Source organism: Molossus molossus, unplaced genomic scaffold (assembly GCF_014108415.1).
Source record: "Molossus molossus isolate mMolMol1 unplaced genomic scaffold, mMolMol1.p scaffold_m16_p_10, whole genome shotgun sequence".
Classification (NCBI taxonomy): domain Eukaryota; kingdom Metazoa; phylum Chordata; class Mammalia; order Chiroptera; family Molossidae; genus Molossus; species Molossus molossus.
The window spans coordinates 13,724,641-13,742,780 of NW_023425345.1; the positions used below are offsets into that span (position 1 = coordinate 13,724,641).

The 18,140-nt window shown below is 44.4% G+C and overlaps 1 protein-coding gene across 5 annotated transcripts in view; it reads left to right on the forward strand.

Moving 5' to 3' along the window:
• IGF1 (insulin like growth factor 1) overlaps positions 1–18,140 on the forward strand; it is a 68,709-nt gene that overhangs the window by 36,470 nt on the left and 14,099 nt on the right. For 2 of the 5 annotated variants that reach the window (XM_036251975.1, XM_036251976.1), the window contains exon 3: positions 15,488–15,669. In XM_036251975.1, the coding sequence (XP_036107868.1) occupies positions 15,488–15,669 (182 nt within the window). Of the gene's footprint in view, positions 1–15,487; positions 15,670–17,151; positions 17,448–18,140 lie in introns of those variants that run through there. The other 3 variants (XM_036251977.1, XM_036251973.1, XM_036251974.1) reach the window with 3 other exon arrangements.

An 18,140-nucleotide genomic window follows, 5' to 3' on the forward strand; every position in this document is an offset into this window, starting at 1 on the left:
TATTAGCCTGTGGGTTTCTTGGCACGAGACCAAGTGTTCTACCTCCTCCCAAGCTCCCTGCAGCCTCAGTAGAGTGCTCAGTGCACGAGGGGGGCTGGTCAGTGTCCCTGTGCCTGTTGCCACCTCCCTGAGGGTCCCATGGTGATTGCTGCCTGAGAAACAGCCAGGGAGGGTGGGGAGACCCTTCAGCACAGAAGCACCCACCAACCCTGGGGACACCCACTTGGCTTCCCAATTAGTAAATGAGGTCACTGTCCCTCTGATCTTTTCCAGAAATAGGTCTGTGAGGAAGGCGTGTGCTGATTTGACCTAGCGAGGCAACTGGAAGGAAGTGACTAGAAAGGGAATCATTAAAATCCAGCTCCTTCTTTCAAGGGAAGTGGAAACGGGGACCCAGAGGAAAGTTATAATTGCCAAGCCAGCGGTGGCCCTGCTTTCCTCCGCACCCAGCGTGGATTCCTGCCTGCGGGGTGCCATTTGATTTGAAGCTGTGGGCGCATCACACCCTCTGGGGAGAAGGGCTCAGAAACGAGTGGAGAGGCCGCTTTGCGCTCTTCCTGCCCTTCTGTATGGAAGCGGCGGCTTCGCTCATCCTGTTTCCTCTGCAGCGCTGATCCTGACACGTCTTGAGACATTCTGGTGAAGAGGGGTAACCTGAGTGACAAACAACACATTATGGTTTTTGAACGTCCTTTGGTTTATGTAACCACCTCGGTTCTATCGGCAGTCATCAGTGGGGTATTTCCCTTTTGCTCTCCTTTGCCATGAGTTTCGAATGATCTGTGAAAGGATGTTTTGACGTGTCCCTGAAGGTGTGCCCCAAACCCACTTTACCTGTTCGGCTTCTCTGCGTTATTCTGGGAGGTTATACAAAAGGGGAAGTCACAGAAAAGGTAGATTTGGGTCCGGGAAACGTCTGTCTTCTGAACTAAGTTTTACTAACATCCCCCTGCCAATTTTGAAAGCCCAAAAATAAATTAAACCTGGTACTTAGTAAAGGCAGCTTTCAATATCGTAGGACATCCCTGTGTTCCTAGCTTTGCGTTCGGCGGGGGCTTTGCCCAGGCTCCGACTGCCTTGCCTGTGACCTCGCTTGTCCTCAGGTGCTAGCTGGAAGTCAGGAGGGCACAGACTGCATCAGGGAAAAAGGCAGGAGAGGGAAAAATGTCAACATGTGGTTTTTGTTTTCGTTTAGTTTCTTTGGAAGGTTGTGACTTTCCTTTTTCTTCTTTCAATAAAACGGGTTGTGCTACTAGACTAACATATGGATACCTTTATTAGGCGATTATCAAAAGACATATGAAGGCTTTCTGGAATTTTTTAAGTATGAGAGGTCTTTCCCGGGACAGCAGTCCTCACTGGCCCGTTCCGCTCTGCTACTTAACCGTATGTTATAAACACGTGTTGGAAGTCCACCCCGCATAGCGGCATCGGCGGCCTCTGAGAACTTGGTGGAGATGCAGCTTCTCAGGCGCTGCTCAGACCTATTGAGACAGAAACTCCGAGGGCGGGGTCCAGTGATGATGTTTCAACCACTCCTCTAGGAGATACTGAGGCAGGGTCACGTTGGAGATGCTCTGGCTGCTTTAGGAACCCCCAAAGATTTATTAACCTGAAATTCATCCTTTCGTGGGGTTAGTGAACAAGTATGTGGATGGAGAAGTTTTACCACTTGGAATCAAAGGAACTTCTTTGTAAGTCACTTAAACTCTGTTTGCCAATCCATAAAATGGGAATGATTCCATCTGCCTCCCGGGGTTGTTGACATGACTGAAGGGTGTAACACTTGTGAAAGTGATTTGTGAGCTGCCAGACACTCTGTTGTTAGCACTGGGGTTAGCTTGGCGGGGTGGAGAGCAGAAGGGCAAAGACTGCGTCTCCTTTGTCCCAATCTGTGTGCTGAATCCTGAGTCCAGGCACCTAATAGCCATCCACGGACTCTGCTGAGTAATTGTAACCAACATTTGTTCTTTACTCAGGCATTCAACACAAGTAGCCTGTGAGGTGGGTTTGCATCCCCCTCTCCAGATGAGAACCGAGAGGTTCAGTAACCTCCCCACAGCCACATAATTAGAAATGGTGGAGCCAGTGGTTAACCTCAGGCAAACCAGCTCCGGAGCTTGTGCTCTAACCACTTCACCACACAGCCCCATGATTAATCCATTAATGGCCACGCTAAAGATGGTGGTGAAGGTGACGTTTCCTGAGGGCCTGCTCTGTGCCCCTTGCTGTTCCCCGCTCTTTATGTGCCTTCACTCACCACAGCCTGGTAGAGGGAAATGCTATCATCACCCCCTTTCAATGAGAAAAGAAAAAGGCACAGAGACTGGCTGATGTTGGGGTTTTTCTTTCTGCTGTAAACATTTCTTTACAACGCGCCTCTCTGTGTACTGTGTGTGCTCTTGACTTCAATCAACGAATCCGTGAGCGTGTATGATGTGCCTGCAAGGTGGTTAGTGCTGTGCTTCTAGACACAGAAATGTGAGGCACAGTTTCTACCCTTAAGATGCTTCAAATCAAGTTGGGGAATTGGACCAGTCATCATAAAACAGAAAATAGAGGCAGATAGATAGTTAAGTGCTACATTGTGGTGCGCAAAGAAATTCTTTTACACCTTCAGAGAGGTTAGTGGGAATGCGATCCTCAGAAGAGAAGTCTCAGATGGGCCTAATAGCAACTTCTCTTGCTAATCTCTGTCTTAATTGCTCTGGGCAGTTGTCATTAAACTGAGGAGTTCAGCAACCCTGAACTACAGTTTCCTTTATCATTGTCACAGTCATCTGGGTTATAAAAGGGATGATGACCTGTTATCTCATTTTTGTCAGTTTTGTTCACTTCAGATCCTCAGTACTGAGACCAGTATCTAGAACATAGTAGGTGCTCAATAAAAATTGGGGATTTCATGACTTATTAGCAGGTGGCCAAAGGAGGACAGATGTAGTTGAGTAAATTTTGGGGTTGGATGGGAACACAGGCTGTCAGGGATATTACTCTCTGAAAGAAGATTGAGAGACAGCAGATTGGGCAGAAATCTGGTGATCCAGAGAGGACCTAGGTTCAGAAGGAGCATAGAAGCAGAGTGTGTGATATTTAGAGGAGATTCCCACTCCATACAGTAGGGTGGGGTGCTATCTTGGCTCCTTGGGCTCCCCTTCCCCCCACCCTAGAAAAGAAAACTCACAGGTACTTGGTGCTTTTGAAAGTTGAGAACCAGGGTCTCTTGTCATCAATTTCATTTTCCCTGGTTTTTCTTCTATTTGACAAACCTTTGGATGCCAAACCCAAGTCCTGGTTACACCCCGTGTTTCCTTCAGAGGAAACTGCACCAGTAATTGAAAACAGAAATTGATTCTTTTCTTCTCATTCATGGGATGCAGGTGAGACTCCTGTTTGTGTTCCGCCTTGGCTGTCTCTTTTCTAGTCCTGGAGGAAAATCTGGATACAATTCTCTGCTTCATTCCTTCGGTCTTCCCTTTCAGTCCTAATCAAAGTCGTGAGCTTTTATCAAAAATATTAAATGTACTTACTTTCAGAGAAAATAATAGGACTGTCTGGTAATATCCTTTGACTCAGTAATTCCACTCCTGGGAATTAATTCTTACAAATGACCTCAAAGGGGTAGAAAGTTATGTTCACGGAGATGCTGCCATATTTGTTAAAATCACGATAAAACTGGAACTAGCCTAAATGTCTAACAATGGGGATGTGGTTAAAGAAATAAATGATGGAAGATCTACTCAATAAAATATTCTGCAGCTTTAAAATTAATGAAAATTATGTAGCAATATGAAGAATGCTTGTGATATAATGTTAAGTGAAAGAAACAAAATGAGCCACATTAAATTTAGGCTATGACTGTAGCTATGTCAAAATGTGAGCATCTGGGTGAGAACTAAAAAACATTAGAAAAATGAAGACAATGTGATTTGTTGGGATATCAAGTTATGGGTAAAATGTCTATATTTCAATTTTTGACAAAGTTTTTATAACTTAATGCAATTCAAGGAGATCAGAAACAAGCTGGTCTGGCTACAGGACAGAGCCAGTTGCCCCTCTTGAAACTGCAAAGAATCACAGTGCACTGGGTGAGAAGTGAGCATCCAATGCCCAGCTTTGCCCTCAATGGCAGGATTGCACAGACTTTTTTCTCTGGCAAAAGTCACGCATGCCATTCTTTCTGGTGCTCTCTGAAGCACCGAGGATAAAACTCTGTCTACTACATGTGCTCAAACCTGGGCTTAGTATGCTGATGTCGATGACCTCACTCATATCTTCAGGGATATTAGCATTCTGTACCCTTGAGAATCCAGGAACAGTGTTAACTTCAGACTTTTTCATCACCTGGAAGTTCCCCATTTTTAAGATGGCTCTGAAAGTTACTAGCTATCTGGTTTGAGTTAAGTTATTACCTTGCTAAACCTGTTTCTTCATATGTAAGATGGCTATAATAATAATGCCTACTCCATGCAGTTACTATAGGAGGGAAATGAGATAAGACATGAAAAGTAATATTTGCTATAGTAGCTTAATAGAAAGCACTCAACCAAAGGAAGCTATCAGTAGTATATTATTGCAAGGGCCCCTGTATTTCTAAATAGCAAATAAATAAGTTTAAATATAAAATGAACAGAAAAATGAAACATCCCCCTTTCAATCTCAGGAGAAACTTTTATTTAGTGGAAGTTTCCAGTTTCATTTGATTATATCTATAGATCTTATTATAGTTTCTTCTCTATCCTTAGCTGATCAGTATCCCCTAGGTTTGCATCTTCTCAAGTGTTCTTGCTACATGGAGGTGTCTGCCCTACTATGTTTAAGTCATGTCAGGGAGCCTACCTATGCTCAAACCAGGTAGGATGGTCTGCATAGTAACTTTGACATTTGAAGAGATGCATAATTTCAGATAGAAGACAAGGAGAAAGAGACACTCTCAGTGATGCTACAGATGACTAATCCACACGAGGGAGATGAGAAGGCTGGGAAGCCAAGAGCCACAGCCACGAACAAGAGGAGAGTTTGGTCGAAAGGGGAGTATTGAGACATCAATAGCTTAAAAAGAGAAGTCCAGGTGATTTATGGCCTGTTGAGTACCAGAAAAAAAAAAAAAAAGGATGTGGCAAAGAAGGCACAGACATTCTGAAGAATGTGAGGAATTTATGACGGCGGATAGTCTGACTGCAGGAAATGCCTGCCAAGGGCACATATCAGGGGACAGTGGGAGCACTGGCTCAATGAGAGATGCTAGAGACTAAGAGTTCACAAGTGACCTTTACCAGTCTCTTCTTGAATCAGAACCAAAAGAAGAGGAAAAAGAGGAAGACTAGAAGTGGCTTGAAAAGAAAAAAATCACTAAATTAACAAATCTTAGAAGTACATTAGAATGTTTCAAAACCAACAGCCCCCTTTTCCTATCATTCTCTTTGCAAGTCATTGCCAATGACTTGAGCTCACAGTTCAGGAATGAGGATGCGTGTAGCTCTCTCGGTCTCTTATCAGAACCTACCACACAGTCAAAAAGCCTCACTTCTCTCTGCCCATTTCTGTTATATGGGAGCTGCTAGAAGACCTTGAGGGGTCATTTCTTCTCATCAACCTAATGACTTATATGTGCAGTTTTGGTACAAATATACATCTAATTGACATCATGGTGATTGTGAAGACCATACCCCTCCAGAGGTCCATGGACTTAATATCCTCCTTCTCACAGGTGTGAGAGGCTTGGTGTGAGGTTACAAAGAAGCCAGCACAGAAGGTCTTCAAGGTACTCTGGTTCAACTTAATGATTTTTCAAATTTACAGTGGTGCAAAAACGATATGCGTCCCATAGAAACTGTGCTCTGAATTCTGAATGGTGGCCTTTTCCTGGGCTAGTGATTTGAGGTACGATACTCTCTCCTGCTGCTGGACAGCGGCAGCAGCCCCCGGCTCTCAGCCAGCCACGTGACTGCAAGGGGAAACAATTAATACTCTTCAGTGTAGTATTCAATGCATTTTCAACTTAAGATATTTTCAACTTATGATGGGTTTATCAGAACATAACCCCATCATAAGTGGAGGAGCAGCTGTACTTACTGGAAGTCTGGGAAGAGAGAATGCACACTGCCCTGCTAAGAGATTGTCCATCACAAGAGAGCACTTCGCCCCTGAACCTGAGCCCTCGCTTCCAACTGGGCAGGACAGAGCTAATCATGCCTAAATATTAGCATAAGCCATGCCTCTATACAGCCTTCCCAACAAAGATCTGAGCCAAAGAGTAGACAGAAGGCAAGTGTTATCCTGGCCCAGTGTCTCTGCTCAAAGCAGCCTCTCCAGCTCCATAACACATTAGGCCTCACACTGCTTGCTCCTAATGAGGCTAATTCTGCAACCATGGGTAGGTTTTGTGATAAACTGAAAATGACTGCTGGGGCAACTCTCCCCAGTTCTCAGAAAGGAATTCACAGAAGTGAGTGATGGGCTAGAAGGCTAAGTGACCATTGCCTCAGAATGGTCTAATAAGTCCAGATTTTAGCTGAAAGTTCCTAAAATAATATAATTACTCTCTAAATGAACCATTCAGCTTTAGTCTGCATACGTGCTTGGTATTTTGATGAATAATACCAAAACTTGCTTGAGAACTCCTTGTACAGATTTTAAAATTTTAATAACCTTAACACAAGTTTATTTTACCAAAAAATGTGGTGGAATTTGAAAAGCCATGTTTCTAAAGGTCATCTTCTAATTTTGTCCTCTGGGCAGAAGTTGGGTACCAGCAGCAGAGATGAGGACCTGCCTAGAAGCCCATTCACATTCCCGAGATGAAATAACACGTAGTCATAGCTGGAATTTTAAAGGGAAACTATGCCTCTGTCTCCCTGAAGGAACTGAATATTATGCAGAGGATTCATATACCAAGGAATCTAGTGAAAATAAAACATTGGCCACATTAAGCGCTAGGAAGTTCAACATTCTGGTCAACAATATTAACACCCCTCCCAGGGCTTGTTCCTTATTTGTCTTTGAAAGAGCAGCTTTGTGAAGTGTGATGGTAAAAAGCCATCCCCAGGGATTTCTAGAAAGAGTCTCCTCACACTCACTCGCATTTCCAGGTGCCCACGCAAGGGAGGACCATCCCTTTTCCTGATTCCTCAAAGCCTTTAGGACTCTGTTTCACAAAATGTAATTTGATTCTGTCTGTTGTTTCAAGAGCTCCAGCAAATGATTCTCATCCTTCTTCTCCTCCTCCTAATTGCACATGTATCCTGTCTTGAGTTGGCTTGTGCAATCCCCACAGAGGGTCTTATCTGCTCCCCTTACCCCAACCCATCCCCATGTAGGACATTTTCCCATTTTTCTCCACCAAACTCAACATTGATCCCCGATTTCCTTAAATTCAGCCTACAGATCTTGATTTTATCTCAGGTTAAACCTGACAATAAGGAAACTCCAGGTTCTCTCATCAAACTTCTATTCACTGTGTGTTCCCCTCGTTTTAGGGAGAAACACGGATATGCCGTATATACCTCATTGATTAAGAAGTGGGTAGCATAACCAGCCGGGGGCTCCTCAGGGTCTTGCTGTTGGAAGAAGTGCTCCATCTTTTCACCTAGCACTTCTGCTGTCTACAGGAGAAAGTGGAATCTCAGAGAGTTCGGATGACTTGTGCACCCGCACCAAGGATCTGGGGCTGGAACCCATGTTGTGTTCAATATACCACACTGCCTTCTTCCCATTTCCTCTCTGCTGATTGCTCTGTGCTAGGTGCTCTCGAAACACTCCCCATGCTGGCACAGGCACGGAAGGGACATCACACACGACCCAGTGGCACTGAGGTGCACACCACACAGTTGCTTGTATCATGCAACGCCTTCACCACCATCTAGTCCCTCCCTCCTCCTCTCAATTTGTCGCCGCAGGGGGCTGCCTTCCGATGGCTAACCCGGGAGGCAGGCCCAGATGCCTTCCTCAGGGGCCTGGCCTGCCACTCTCTCCCTTCAGACGCCCAGCCTGCCCTGGCGGACGTTCCCCTCCACCTGCCATCCTGACTGTGTCACACCCACCGCTGGGAAAATCTCCAGATGTGTCCGGAGCAAAACACAGAGGCCCAAGTGAGGAGACTGACAGGGAGCAGGGCCCCTGAGAATTCAGGGCAGGTGCCAAGTGGCAAAGAACAGAGAAATGATAGATGTTGGAGTGAAACTAAAAATAAAGAGAATGTGCTCTAATACCTCTTTAGCTGATTCATCTCTCTGTGGCACCAGAAAGAGGGGCGTGACCCCCTATTCACGAGGGCTTTCTGTTTTGCCTGCAAGGCCCTTCTTCCCACATCTGAAAGAGTGAACTAACAATAACAGTGTAAGCGGAGGAGATAATGCTGGTGGCACAGCGACAATCTCCAGCTTGGAGCCGGACTCATCTTACAATTTCCGTCACAGTCTTTCTCAAAAAAGAAAAGAAAAGCGATAACTAAGGTCCACATTTGCGATTCCTCAATATCCCTCCGTAGGCTTTCTCTTGCGGTCTGTTTTTATTCCACTCCGGCATAGGTCCAAGATGGAGTAGTGATTACGTGGCCTGGTGACACTGTATACTTGGGGGCTGCTTATTCCCAAAGCGTGGTTGGCAGGAGACAGAGCCTTGGTTTTCAGTCATTCCAGGGAGGAAGCTAAACCCTAATCGCTAGCCTACCATCCACTCCACAGAGCGTGAGCTTTGGCCCCAAAGTTCAGCGGTGAGTAAATAGGGTGCCGATGGCTGCCAGTAGCAGGCCACTGGAAGGTACAGATGAAGAAGAGAAAAGAAAGAGGTACAGCAAGACATGGAGAGAGGGGAGAGAAAGCCAGAGGCTGGTTGAAAGTGACTGAGAAACCCCTCTGGCCATTTATTTTGCCCACTTTGTGCCCCGCAGCATGGTTTTAAAATAAGCAAATGGGTGCTAACACTGAAAACCCAATTCTTTTAGACCATGGTTGTTTGGAAGGAAACAGAGGAAACAAAAGATAAGAGAAGCCCTTGCGACTTTGCTTTGTTGGGCTTGATGGGAGGATCCATTCTCAGAAAGGGTCTATTTCAGGTTAAAACCCTTCAGGGCAGTCTGTAGGGGTGGCCAAAAGGAGGTTTCTAGTTGTGAGTACACGAAACACAGAGGCCATTCTTGCATTATTATTTATTAATTATCGTATCATTTCTTTGTGCTACAACTGTAAACCTACCTCTGCCCACCCCTGTGTACAGCACTGTTTCAAAAGAACAGTTTTTCGTTCATTTTAATGGAGAATAGTCCTCCATTATCTAGAAAGGCCATCTTTTTCAACCAAACTTTGTGAAGGGTATATTTTTAAGAGGAAGAGGATGATAGCTGCCAACTCAACTCCATAATAACAATAATAGATAACATATATTTAGAGTTTACTACATACCACAGATTGTACAAAAGACTTTACGTACATTTGCATATAATTTTCAGAAGAGCCCTGAGAGTTACACTTATTATGTCCACTTTACGTAAAAGGATCTGAGCCTTAGAAGATGTGATGCCTTGTCCGAGGTGAACGGTGAGTAAGTGGCAGAATCCAAGCCTGTCTGACTCCAAACCCTGTGCTGTTAGCCAGTCCACACACTGCCTCCTTCCCTGGTCTGACAGATGTCACAAGCAGATCATCCTCAAATCCTATAACATGTTCTAAATAATTGAAGCTCTTTAACTGGAAAGTGGTAGCTAACTTGTCTAGCAGACCCAACTGAAATAATTCAAACACAAAAATGACCTCTTGGCATTTGATTATCTTTTACCTTAGACATTGACGAACCAAACCATTCCCTTAGGACAACATTTCTGTCCAGCAAAGCATTTCTCTTGCCAAAGTATAATTTTGTTGACTACATCTATCTCCTCCCAGCCCTGGAAACAGACCTAAGCTAGTAAATTGTGCTGTCCTGGCGAGATGCTCGTCCCCCAGGGCATTGTATCAGGCTAAAGTAATACATCACGCTGCGCTCCCACTCTGTAGGACCATTTCTCCAAAGAGTCCTAAAGGTAATGTTTCTCCTCTGAGTCTCTAGCTCTCTTCTGTCCCTCAGCTTTGCACTTTGGCTCCCTGGCCTTGGACACAGAGACAGACTGATCAGCACTATTTTCACACCTGTCCTGGCGTTGGCGCTTCCAATAGAAAGGGGGGTTTGCAGAAAAGGGCAGCGCCCTAGAGCTCGGCTTCATTCCTTTTAGACTCAAAGATACACAAACATTGACCGGATTGGGCAACAGGAAGACTTTGGTCTTCGGGGTTATGAGAATTTGCGGCTGCGAATGAGCTGCTGACTGCTGGGGGTGGGGCGGGTCCAACAGGGCTGTGATTCCTAGAAAAGATGACCTCGTCCGATGGAGAAGGAGCGAGACCAGCAAACACTGGCCATTAAAAATTAACACAGGCCCAAAGTGAAATCGATGTCTACGTTTGATAGGTTTTCAAGAAAAGTTTATGACATGCAATTCATAGAAGAGAGAACATTTTCTGTGCTCACTTTTACAGATGCCAAAGGTCAATCTTTCCTGGAAAAACCTTTCTGCAACAAAGCAGAAATGTGCAGAGTCCGCTAGCCCCGAATAAGGCAGGCAATATGTATATATCTTAGAAAAACTTCTTCAAACACAATTCTAATTTCAAAGGGTTTGGCAGGAACTTTGATGCTAATGGTAAGTCACTTCATTCCTGATATATGTTTAACTATGTGTGCACACACCCATGTTAATCTAAGTGCATAAGGATGTGAAACTCTTTTTCGTATCTTTACTAAGCATCTGTTTTAATTCAAGTGTGATTTCCATAGAATATTTAAAAGGTAAACTATGAACTTATCAAAAGGCCTTAAGTAAATGTGAATCATATTAATTCAGAAAATAATAACCATTCAAGATATATTATATTTCGGGTCTGGATAATAGTCTCATCACAATTTTCTTTGTATTAGGAATTCACGAAAGGAGTCTCGTTTTCCATAGAAAGCCACAAAATGTGCAAGAAATACTGAGAAGTGATTCTCATTTTTTCGGAAAAGAAAGGCACAATTGAAATGCTAAAATAGAGACAACTTTAAAACTGCTCACATTTTACCCAATTTACCTACCACTCTCCCACGCAAAATTATGCCAACTGAGTGAGTTTTTGTTAGATACGGTAGTCCATGGAACAATGTGAGAAACTACCCACACTGGGTTATTCTAAGTGGTCATCATGTCTGGAGGTTACGGATAACTAGTTGCCGCAGGAAACCTGACTTTCTGCCTGCCCTAGATTTTAACTGTAATATTTGATTGTGTAATCAAGCCTCAGTTAATCAAAGTTAAATGCAAATTAGTTTTTGTAAGTTAATAATCCCATTGGTATTTTCCATAAGAAACCACTGTGAAGGTTCTAAAAATAACCCTTGAAATCCAACTTGAATCATCTCCCTTCTTTTTTTCCTGCTTTCAAAATACAATCGAATTTAGGACCTCCCTTTGTTAGCAATTTCTAAGAATAGGTGTATGCCTCGGAACCCAAGGAGTGACAAGTAAATGTCTTCAGAACTGCGTATTTTTCCCTATCTGGAAAAATGTTTGCATTTTTCATTATTTAAATACTGATTCTTCACATCAGCGTCTCCTCTTTTTCGTGGTAAAATTAAAATAATTAAAGCCTTCTCAGGAAACAAGAGAGGAATTTCAGAAGAAATTAAAGTTGAGCCCAATGAGCCAGCTGCATTCCCAGAGACCTGTAGGAAACACAACCATATGCAGGCCCCGGGGAGGTAGCACCGTGTTTCCCAGTGATGAATGGCAGAGTTCTCTGCTCTCCAAGCGATGACCCCAGTGAGCCCTCAGCATTACACCCTCTCCTTTGGGGGTGGAGGAAAGTGAGTAGCTTGCATCCCGGACAAAATGTGAGACTCAGCTAATTGGTGTGGTTTTGATGATGCCACAATTCCGCCCAAAACTCTTGTAACTAGCAAGTTTGCCCTGAAGATTATTGAATTACTCCACTGATCATGCATTATTTAAAGGGAAGTGCTATTATTCTAGAAGTCAGCTGTTTGACCATTGGAATTCTGTCAGTGCACATGCTCCTCCTCACGGAGGGGTCAAGGCCTAGGTTAGGTGGTGGCCAACCGGTCTGCAGAGCAGCCTTTGGTTTGCAGGCTCTGGAGAAAAATTACTGACAAAATAAATATAGAAATAGTAAATTTTGAATGTCAAGACTTTGTCAACAAGGAATGTTCTGTTAAATTGTATAAATGCCGTTTCACTCTAATGGCCGAGTGGGTGTAACATTCATGGCACTGGTACGACTCTGGGACTGTACCTGGTCGTAGAAGGGACTAGCCCAGTCACCTGTCTTTTGTTTTAGCATCAAGTAAGCAACAATGTTTTCAGCATCTTGGGGAGCTCAAATGATAAATAGAAAACAGATGTTCACTTTCTAATTTAGAAAAGAATCCAACCTCTTTCCTGAAGGCCATGTAAGTGACTTCCAACCATATTGAATGTTTGGCCTGGGTGGGTTTTCTTCAGCATTTCTTCCATTGTTCCAGATTCCTTAGACTCAAAAGGACCATAGCTGCCATGTACTGTGTTCAATACAGGAATATGGTCCCAGGATCTCTCACAGGTGTCCAGACAACCTTCACATAATCGCTTTCAGTGGGAAATTCATTATTTTTAAAAGAAATCTGTCCCATTTTTAAACCTTTGAGTTCAAATTGTTAGGATTTATATATGTGTGTATATATATATATATATATATATATATATATATATATATATAGCGCCAATACGTGTTTCCTGTTCACCCACCAAGTTCCGATCCCACCTGCTGGAGCAGAATTGCATAGTGGCTGATAGGGAGATTTTGAAGAAAAGGATGAATCAGTTCACTCTAGTGCATTTAAAAATTACTCATAATGACCATAGCTGCAATTTAGAGGTCATTAAAAATCCTTATTTTTTTTTCAAAATTAATACTGGAGCAAATTATGTTGCTGCCTTTCTAGTAAACCACACTGTATTTGGTTTCTAGTGCTAGCCCGTAGCAACAAGTGTCTTTATTTTGGTTGTGGAAAAAGAAGTAATGTGAGTCATTCAAAGATAAAGAGAAAGACTTTGACCTTCAAGTGTGGCCTCTTAATTGGTGAGAAATGATTTTTGTGTGAAATATCCTGATGTAGAATCAGAAACCAAGCCTATAGGACACTCCAAAGGACTAAACTTTAGAAGGCAATAGGTAAACACTGTTATATTCCTATATCCCCAGTGAAATACAATTAGTCCATTGTAGACATTATGAATAGACAAAGAATGACATCTTTCTGGGATTGTGGTAGGATAACTGATAGTTATATTTATGGCGAAATCCAAGTCTTTATACCACTATTTCGACAATGTTTTAAAATATATGGACATAAAGTAACCTTTCTTTGTACAACATGACAGAAAAGTCCTAAATTTCTCTGATTCTGAATTCACTGATCTATGGACTAAGAAAACTCAGCTCTTTTATAACCGAGCGAGTCCTCTGCACTAGCTGATCTTCCAATGGCAAGTGAAAGTTCCGCGGGGGTTCAGCTGGGACCCACTGCCTGGTCCTCCATCATGAGGAGCCCGCAGGGTTTGCCCCCAGGGAAGGAAAGCAGCAGACCCCGCACAGAGAGAGCACAAAGTGAACCCTCACTGAGTCACTACGCCTGCTGCCCTAAGAATGACCGCAGCCCTGCCTTAAGGGGACGAAGCATCCCCAGACTCCTGTGCCCAGCACCAGAAAACCATTGGAGTTCTTAGAGGGTGCCAGGAATGGTTGGCCCTTCTAGCAGCCAGGCTGCCAGCCTAGTTTAGTGGTGGCCATGACTCTGAGTCTCATCCCCCCAGCCAGGAAGATTAAAATATACACTGGGGATTTTGACTTTCAAAACCTCATCCTAAAGAATGGTGTCATTATTATGCAAACGATAAGACTTTTTAAAATTTAAAATATAATGCTGTCTTCTGTGTCAGGAATTAAGATCGAGTGTATGTCAGATTGATTAATTGGCTTCTTCTGGATCAATGGTTTACAAATTTTCTTCCATGACGTCTGAATGTGAGTGGAGAAAACCCAGGCCCCATCCAAGGGAGTTAAGGGACAGGAGAGAAAGCTGAGCCCTGGTCCCCCTGCCCTTGCCTGAGTCAGGGCAGTTTTACTTTGTCTGTTTTATATATTGGTGATTAAGCAAGATTTGCTTTCACAAAAAACTTACAAAGAATTCATGTACATTTTAAGGCCCACGTAAGCTTGTTTTGCCCTTTCTTTTAATTCTGGAGCCAGGAAAAGTGTGTTCAAAGCAAAACAAAACAAACAACAACAAAAAAAATGAAACTAAACCAAAACCTACTTGCCAAGTAAAAAGGTCTAATTGATTTGCAAATATCAAGAGACATTTGACTCATGCTGTTCCCTATGGGCAATCCAAGTTTCAGGAAAGGTGGACATTTAGTTCATTCTGTCTCGGTCTAACAATTACTCTATAAGAAAACAGGATTGATTGTTGTGGTCTCTCCGGGGTGATAGGAGAGGGAGTCCTATCACATCAGTATTGTCCACAGTGCAAGTTCCAAGGTCTCTGTATGTACAGCAGTAACACTGCTTCTTCACAAACCGTATCAGATCCTGGGAGGGGTGCTCAGAGGAAGCAAACCAATATTTATTTAGGACCTACTATGTGTCTGGGGATACTCTAAGTACTTTCCATACATTATCCCATGTAATCCTCAAACAATCCTTACAAGAAAGAGATCATTAGCCCCATTTTACAAGCGAGTAAACAGAGGCCCAGGAAGCATCACTGACTTGTCCAGAGTTGTACAACAGGTCTCCCGAGCTCTGTGAGGCACCTGGGCCTTGCAGAGAGAAGACCTGAGTTTACATCTTGATTCTACCATTTACTGCATAATGACCGTAAGCAAGTCATTTCCAACTCCGCGTCTCAGTCTCCACGTCAGGAAAGTTGGAGTCCTTCCTAGATTCAGAACTCCACCGATGCTCACGCTAAATTTACAGCAAAAGCAGCTAAGCAAAAGAACACATATTCGAGCCATCCTCTACAGAAAAACTATGCAGATAAGCTAAGAAATGAAGGCAACTGAACACATGATCTTTTCAGTAATATCCCTAGCAGCCTCTCAACTAAGCCAATACACGAGGAAAGTCTAGGAATGGGCATATCCAAGAGTCTTGACTAAAGGTTGCTGGGAACTTCAGGAGAATTAACCCGAAGTGTGTCGTGAATGAGTGAGTGCTAATGAGTGTGATACAGATTCCAGAGACATACCGGAATCCAGAAGGATTTATGGGGACAAAAGTTGTTGAAGTTTCAGAGAGGTTGCCATAGGAATGTGCGGGCGGGCCCGGTGTGGGGAGGGGAGGGTCCTCCGCGGCTGGGGCGCTGTGAAGATGGAATCGTCCACTCTAAAGCCAGGCCGCCCTGCATTCCCTTTGCACAGACAAGCCCACGGGGTACGGTTCCAGCAGTCGGAGGGCGCCCCAGACAGGCATCGTGGACGAGTGCTGCTTCCGCAGCTGCGACCTGAGGAGGCTGGAGATGTACTGCGCGCCCCTGAAGCCCGCCAAGTCGGCCCGCTCCGTCCGTGCCCAGCGCCACACCGACATGCCCAAGGCTCAGAAGGTAAGCGGCGGGGCGGATCCGGCCACCCCAGGGGGTCTGTGTCTTCTCTGGGTGGGTGGGCCAAAGAGTAATCGTGTCCCCATCGCCTCCTGGCTTCCGGGTCCAGATAGATCCACCCTCGCCCTAGCTGCCATGCCTTTGGCCGCTCTGCGTGGCAGGTTCTCTCGCGCCCTGCGCTAGACAATCTGCTGGCCAGATGGTGGTGGAGAACAGTAACTAAACATGGGCTTTGGGATCAGACAAAAGTGAAGTCCTTGCTTCACCATCACCAGCTGATCGCCCTAGCGAAAGGCTGTAGCCTATGCGAGCCTGCCTTTCCTCCACGAAATTGGGATCATGGTAAGAGCTACCTCATCGGGTCCCTGTAGGAATCAAGTCAATGCACATAGTATGCTTTCCATGTGTCTGCACAAGCAACTGCTGGACAAGTTTTAACGTCTGTCACAATTGTAATTAAGAACAAAGCCTGGAAACTTCCAAGTCCCGGTGTTCTGCAAAGGTGCGAAAAGAAAATAGTCTAAAATGGGAACTATTTGAAATTCACATTCAGTGGCAAACATAATTAAAGAAAAAAACATTAAAAATAGAAATTTCCGTTTGGCTCAAAGAATACCTAGAAATTCGTAATGATTGAAATTTGCAGGTGTCTTTTTGTCAAAGCTAGATTTTAAACAAACCTTAGAGGTACTGTCTCTGCCATCAAAAGTACGTACACCATCTGAAGCATGTCCGTCACCTGATCCATTCCTGTTGAATGAGTGAATGAATGAGTGACCAAATGAATATAATTAACTAAAATTTTACTCATGAGGTAGAAAAAATGAGAACTAAAGAGAAGGTGAAGGAGGAAAAACAAAGTGAGGAAGGTTGACTAAGGAAAGTGTCTCCTTGGGGACTCTGTTGACTAAAGAAAAAAAAAATCAAACAAAACCAAAAAACCACCACCTGTGGTTTTAATCTTAGGAGCCAAAACTAGCATCTCTCCCAAGATGAGAGACCAAGATGTTTACAGTGACACATTTGCTGTCTCCTGGTCTTAAATGGCAGCTGAGCGGGGAGGAGGACCAGGGGGTCTGAACAGAGATGTGACCCCAGGGAGCCACCTTGAGAGGTGGAAAGGGACCGGGCACAACCTGGTGTCCGGAGAACACAGCAGCCAATGGTCAGGGGGCAAGCAACGGAGGTCACCTTCAGGTGAATGAGACAGGAAAGTTGTGCTGGGGATGGTGAAGGCAGGTTAACTCTTTTTCTCCCCAGGTGACCAGTGCCTCTCCATTTCTAGCTGGGGAGAGGGTGGGGGTCAGAGATGAGTCCCAAAGTTCTGGAGTGCTGGGTCGTGTGGCTGAGGGCGACGCCTGGCCAGCACAGTGCTGCCTCCGCATCCAGTGGAGCCCGGGCATGCTGGGCTAACGCAAAGGCTCTGTCCTCGGGACACCGCAGAGCCGCCTGTTCTCAATGCAATTATTTTTGTGATGTTTACAGTATCAGCCCCCATCTACCAACAAGAAAACGAAGTCTCAGAGGAGAAGGAAAGGTGGGCCAAAGACACGCCCAGGAGGGGAACAGAAGGAGGGGACGGAAGCAAGTCAGCAGATGAAAGGAAAGAAGAAAGAGCAGAGGAGGGAGACTGGAGCTAGACACTGAACGCAGAAGCAAAGAGGAGGATGGAGGAGAGAAGCAGAGAGAGGCGAGGACGAGGAGAGAGAAGCAGACAGCGCTAATGAACAGTGGGCAATGCTGTAGAGGACGCGACGGACGGTAGCCTAGTGGAGCTAGATAACGCCCGGGACGGAAGGAAGAGAAGGAACCGCTGTAGGATGTGGCTATTACACGCGGAGGAAACGGAACTGGAGCATATAATCCCCAAGAAAGTCCAAAGACAGACCTTGAGAATGAGAAAAAAGAGCAAAAACCATAAAAGAGGCAAATAAGCCACAGCTTCCTCCCTTGCAAACAAATAAAAACAAACCCCAACTAAATAAAAGAATTAAGATTTTAAAAAATCAAGGCTTTTATATGCATTTTAAAATTTTGTGTGAATCGATTATAGAAGAATTGCTCATGTCACTATATGTCTCGAGTTAAATACCAGTCCCAAATTCTCCGCAAGACTGAAGTGTGTCCTAGGAGTCCCCGGATCTCCTTTCCTGCAAAGTCCTTGGAGGCTGCATTTCTTAGTCAAGTCCAGGTTTGGGCCAAAGGGCACCAGGACTTGCCTAAAGGTCCCGAGGCCTGTGAGGTGACCTATGAGAGGACGTCACTGAACCTTTTCTTTCCTCTCCACTTTGGAATTAGAAATAAGAGATGTATTAGTGTGGAGGATTGCCATAACAAAATGCCACAGATGGGGTGGCTTAAACAACAGAAATTTATTTTCACATACTTCTGGGGGCTGAAAGTCCAAGGTCAAGGTGTTGGCAGGGTTGGTTCCTTCTGAAAAATATTAGGGAAGGACCTGTGCCAAGTCTTTT